Genomic DNA, 6,048 nt, shown 5'->3' with positions numbered 1-6,048 from the left:
TTTCTTTCCATAGGGGGTGATGAGATCAAAAGAAATGAGGAAATGAAATTGCATTTGCGCATTTGATTTATCATTTGTGCAGCCATTTTGAGAGTTTGATTTATTATTTAATATTTTGACCATTTGATTTATCATTTGAACAGTTGTTTTGAGACTTTGATTTATTATTTGATCTTTTTAAGCATTTTAATTTTAATTTGAATTATGTTAGGAAAAAACTTCCATAGATCTCTGTGAACCATGATGAATCATGCGGGTTTTACCTGATCTCTGATCAGTTTTATAAATTTGTAGACGTTTTAATGAGACGTTTGTAAGATTGAAAAAGTAATAATAGTTAATCTCTTATTGGCCTGTTTAGCTGAGCCATCCATATACAAACAAAACAAGTAGCATCATGACATATTATTTAGCCAAATAGGACAACTGGATCAACATATTTTGTTAGTTCTGTAATATATTTTTTTATTATTAAACCCTTATCTGACAACACCGCAATGAGTTACCTGAGTGAAACCAGTGTTTCCAGACATACGATAAGTATCGTATTTGTACTGTAATCATTTTGACCTCTGTACGATGTACGATCAATAATGAAAAAAAAAATAACCCCATAATGTATGATCATTTCAGAATTTTGTGACAGTCCAAATAATGGTCGTTGTAATGTAATCATAGGACTTCTATACATAGATCAGGCTGTGGATCCAACATCCATCACCGTCATGATTGTGAGGAGAACGTGAATATGCACGTCTTCCATCTCATCTCACGTTTACGTCTTCTCGGCCAATCATCATGGAGAATGACTCTCTCTCACGAGCATAACGTTCCTGCCGCTACCGTCATTTGTTTCCAAACTGAGTTCGATAGTTTAGCAATAAAGTAATTTGCAGGTCGTGTCAAAAAGTTGTTGGTCTAGATAAATAACTGTATTCTATACGTTTGACTCTTGTACGATCATTTTGAGCTTCTGGTACAATACTTGGACATTTCCAATCTGAAACACTGCGCGGAACGTTGTTTGTCTTCTGTGTTTCTAGCCGGACATTAAAACCGAGCACACTGCGTGCACGGAAACTTTCGTTTTAATACCTCTCGTTTTGACATAAATTACACATTTATCACGTAATTCACGCTAGCTGTAAACATTTTAAACGCTGTTAATTGTTTGTTGTAACAAATATGACGTGTAATATATACCATGAGCAGTAGCCCAACGTTAGTTGTTTCTCTCCCTAGCAAGTGAACTATTTTTATGGTCGCTTTTCACCAGATCATCCATTAGAAATCAATTACAAGTGATCTGCAAAAGTGTCTTCTGCTCATGGCTTCAATCTGGCCTGGTGTTCGCGCTGTTTTGCCTTCGACAGTGTCTGAATTCCCTCTTGAATTTAGTGAAAAGATTGAATCCAGTGTGTTGAATGTTCTCGAGCTGGCCAGAGATCAGCTGTACAGTGCACCAGATTGCCCAGCTTCAGCTGAAAGAGCCCAAGTCATTCTAGATTATTCCTGGGAGAAGCTTAACACTGGAACATGGAGAGATGTGGACAAGGAGTGGAGGAGAGTTTACTCGTACGGCTGCTTATTCAAAGTCTTAAGTTTGTGTCATACTAATCCATCACAATACAACATCCAGGAGGCCATTAAGACATGTGACATGAGTTTGTTAATGGGAGCAGCTATCATGGACAACATTCTGCAAAGACTTGTTGGTATCTTAAGAATGAAAATGAAGAGTCCAAACAAAGAGAGGAGTGAAGAACCCTGTTCAAAGGTGAAGTCATCTTTCCTGAAGGGAAATAATTTGTGACAGCTTGTTTACAGATAGTACATGTTTTGTTTTTACTTGCTTTCCCACTGTGAATGGTTTCTAAAAATGTTTTGGGTTGATTTACTCAAGTATGATATGTTTCTGGACAGTGTTGTTTTAGTATTTATTAATGCTTTGAATTAGCTTTCATTTTCAGCTTATTTTTTTTTGTAATTTTATGTGGCTTTGTCTTTTTTTTTTATTCACTTTTTTTTATATTTTTGTTTAGCTTTGAATTTTCTTTTACAGTTTTAGTAATTGTAGCCTATGTAGTACTTCAACTTAAACTTGTTTTATTTCAGTTAGTTGCCAAGGCAATATTTATCATTTTCATTGAATTTTTTAATGTAATTTTTCTCATTTAATATTTATATTTTATTTTATTGTAGCTTTAATTTCAATTAACGAAAAAAAAAAAAAAAGTTTTAGAGTTAACACCGTTCCTGGATCAACTTTTTTAAATTGCAAACCAATCAGTAATGTTTTTCCATGAATGCTATTATTTTCCAACAAAAGTATTTATGAAGTTATGGCAGTCTTGGAGTTCCTTGTATAATTATAATAACTTGTATCAAATTTCAGCTATTATTGAAAATTTATATTTTCAATATGATAAAATGTGTGAATTCTTTTAAAAAAAAACATTACATTTTAACATGATACATTCACAATATATTATTTAACTTCTAAAACTGATATACTGACCCAACCGGGCAAGCAGAAGAGGAATTTGTTTCCCTCTAATTGTTTAATAATAATAGAGAATATTCCAGAACTAACAAAAGATGTTGATCCAGGATGTGTTATTTTTTGGCTAAATCATGCCATGCTACTTTGGAAACCTTGTTCTAATGCTTTGTAATTAATTGGCTTGTATCAGTGTTACATTATTCAGCCATACACTATTCACTTATAAAGCTTCTCTAAAACAGAAGATGAAACAGGACTGTGTGTCCGAGCCTGTAATAAACCCTGCTCAAGAAGTGCCACGGATTCAGTGCCCATCCCTGGAGCGCTTCAGATCAGATTTCCTGGATCCTCAACACCCTGTGATTATAGAGGGAATTACTGACCACTGGACGGCCTTCACAGAGCATCCATGGAGGTACTGATAAAATATGCATTTTTAGATTTTATCCTTTAAAACATCTGTGCACTACCATACTGTTCTCTCTTTTTCTAAGCATAGACTACTTAAGAACTGTTGCTGGCTGCCGGACGGTACCTATTGAAGTGGGATCCAAGTACACTGATGAAGAGTGGTCACAAAAGCTCATTACAGTGAATGACTTCATAGACCGCTACATTATAGGAACCGTAAGGCAAATTTCATTGTAAGAGACATTTTTTAAATATATTTTTGCCTAGAGAAGCTGTAAAGTTGTCTGTCATTATTATGTTTGGTTATTTTCTCATAGGCGGAGAATGGAGTGGGATATCTGGCTCAGCATCAGTTGTTTGATCAGGTTTTTTCTTTAACTTTCTCATAATAAAGTGCCACTATTGTGCTATTTCAAAGATTTATTTTATTTTGGAGGTCTCCAATATTAGGTTTACATGCATGTGAGGTAAAAAAAAACGTTCATTTTGCTGTAATATAAATTACAGCATCACCTCTTTTCTCACAGTCTTAAAAGGTTAGATAAAGGATTCGGTTCCATTCCGAGAGGCTGCTCTGATTTGTTAGATGGTCCAGTCTGTTGCGATTGGTCTACCGCTTACAGCGAGTGTCGGAAACAAAACGGTCATTACCATATCTGAATCTCAGTTCCGGAGGCTTAGAGACGGGGCAAAGTAGACGACGCTGGTGAGCAGCAAATGAAGACCATAGGCTGGCATTATGCAAATCTGTTACAATCCTACGTAGGTTTCACGCTGCAAGAATGGAATTACAGATGACTCTTTTCAGGCAATTCTGAACAAGTTATTTCTTTTAGGAGACATTAACTGCATTTATCGTGCGCATTGGTCTTTTAGACTTTGCAGACCTTTTACATTCAGAAACAGTTATATTACACACTGCATGAAGGGTAATATCCAAAGAAAGCAACCTCAGTTCCCTGAGATGAGGTAGTATTTGGAGGAAAGGGTTTCCCCCGTAAGAGTTAACAAACGCAATTTCGAAGTGAACCGAATCGAAAGGGAACTCCGTAATTTTAGGTTGTTCTATGGCAGTCTTCTCGGACTTGGACATTTACTAAAGGATGTAGCATCATGCAAAAGCAATAGCAGTAACTTTGGCTGTTATTCATTCTGATAGGTTCCAGAGCTAAAAGAAGATATTCGTATCCCAGACTATTGTTGTCTTGGAGAAGGAGATGAGGATGATATAACAATTAATGCCTGGTTTGGGCCTGGAGGGACTGTGTCTCCTCTTCATCAGGATCCTCAACAGAATTTTTTGGCACAGGTAAACACGAGACAAATGGTTCATTTGGCATTTGAAAGGCAAGGCTTTTGATTCCCTCTGTTTCATTGCATTCTGCTTTTGTTTTTGAATGTCAGGTGGTTGGAAGGAAATACATCCGACTCTACAGCCCAGATGAAACAAAAAATCTCTATCCACACCAGTCGCAGTTACTGCACAACACCAGTCAGGTAGAAGATCTACTTTATGACAGCTGAAGTTTCCTGTACATATCCCTATTTGTTGTATATTACCGGTAATTTCAATAACGACAACTCTTGGAATAGTTTTAGCATGTTATTGAATATGGCAATGTTAATGTATCTGGTCTTGGCAGACCAGGTCTGCTACACTGCTGTTGATTATTGCTGTTGCAGAGCAAGTATGGACTTGCCACTGCTGAAAGATACAAACACATAATTATGTGAGCAGCATCATGCAAGACAGTGGTTCCCAAACCTGTCCTGAAGGCCCCCCAACACTGCACGTTTTCTTTGTCTCCCTAATCAAACACACCTGATTCAACTCATCAGCTCAATTAACCCATGTGATAATGAGCTGATGAGTTGAATCAGGTGTGTTTGAGTAGGGAGACAAAGAAAACGTGCAGTGTTGGGGGGCCTTCAGGACAGGTTTGGGAACCACTGATGTAAGATATGCTGCTGCATGAATAGACAAATACATAAATACTGTAGCAGATATAGGCAGGTGGAGCTGGGGGGTCTCAGAGTAAATCTGATTGTGCGCTGCAAGACTAGCAAACAGCAAACAATGAACCAGACTATTTAAAAAGAGCAAGTAATCTCATTGGCTGTTGGATCAGCAGTGGCCAATCAGCTCGTTCCATGCGGTAATGATGTAATTGCTGGCAGATTGCATTTGAAGGACCTATCAGCTTGCACCCTCTTGCAGCATTCATGACTGAACTATATATATATATATATATATATATATATATATATATATATGAGAAAACATAAAACATGAGCTTTTTTGCTTTACCACCACCAGGTGGAGGTGGAGAATCCAGACCTGGTGAAGTTCCCAGACTTCTCTAGAGCCTCATATCAGGAGTGTGTTCTCAGGCCCAGAGATGTGCTCTTCATCCCTCTGCAGCACTGGCATTATGTGCGCTCTCTTGAGCTCAGCTTTTCTGTCAGTTTTTGGTGGTCCTGATTTGTACAGAATAAATTGGCATGCTCCGTGTTTGTTGTCTTGTATTGTCTTTATTTGTACAAATTTTTAATTTGTTTGACAAAAAAAGTAGCTTGAATCGCTCTGCTCTCAACTACTAGAATATGGAAATAACTTTTACTGTATCTTCTGATTAAGTTGCAAAAAAAGTGATGTTCTATATGTGTCATTTTTTTATATTCATAGTAATAAGATTAATGTAGTAAAATGACACGAGGATTGCATGCAGAGTCCCATGATTCTCTGCTACATTGATGGAACAAAGTGCACGTTTATGACCTTGTGTACGTGACTTGACAAAAAGTAATGCGTGACTGAATGTATGACTGAGACAAAGGGCCTTTACTCAATGGTAGTAGGATGCAACAATGTGTTAGTTGCGGGACATGTTGTTCATTTAGCCACTCTGATGCCATAGAGGGAGTCAACTATAAAGAAGGAAGGGTGCCCCCACTCTTTGTCACACTCTGCAGGCACTTTGTAATGACTGTATGACTGCTGACCTTTCCTTGCAAGGGAATAAATAATCTTGCAGATATTTGTTCTTGTTTTAAGCATAAACTCAATTTTGCTCATTTTTAAATTTGCATTTGAAGTACATGTATATTGATTTCAAGATGTTTGGATATTTGTA

At 37.0% G+C, this 6,048-nt stretch overlaps 1 protein-coding gene across 1 annotated transcript; it reads left to right on the top strand.

Annotated features, from left to right (window-relative positions):
• The first annotated feature begins 791 nt into the window (after nt 1-791).
• Nucleotides 792-5,426, top strand: kdm8 (lysine (K)-specific demethylase 8). Its single transcript, XM_084134313.1, has 7 exons — nt 792-1,777; nt 2,746-2,918; nt 2,998-3,130; nt 3,232-3,279; nt 4,074-4,223; nt 4,319-4,411; nt 5,232-5,426. The coding sequence occupies exons 1-7, from the start codon at nt 1,328-1,330 to the stop codon at nt 5,394-5,396; spliced, it is 1,212 nt and encodes a 403-aa protein (XP_083990439.1). The 5' UTR covers nt 792-1,327; the 3' UTR covers nt 5,397-5,426.
• Nucleotides 5,427-6,048: the final 622 nt, after the last annotated feature.

This window comes from Abramis brama (assembly GCF_963993115.1).
Source record: "Abramis brama genome assembly, chromosome: 1".
NCBI lineage: Eukaryota > Metazoa > Chordata > Actinopteri > Cypriniformes > Leuciscidae > Abramis > Abramis brama.
The sequence above is the reverse complement of the archived record's forward strand: the minus strand, read 5'-3'. Positions and strand labels throughout refer to the sequence as shown.

Coding starts and splice junctions, on each gene's coding strand:
- kdm8 (XM_084134313.1), top strand. CDS start 1,328: ATGGCTTCAATCTGGCCTGGTGTTCGCGCTGTTTTGCCTTCGACAGTG. Junction 3,280..4,073: donor AGCATCAGTTGTTTGATCAG/GTTTTTTCTTTA, acceptor TCATTCTGATAG/GTTCCAGAGCTAAAAGAAGA. Junction 4,224..4,318: donor AACAGAATTTTTTGGCACAG/GTAAACACGAGA, acceptor TTTGAATGTCAG/GTGGTTGGAAGGAAATACAT.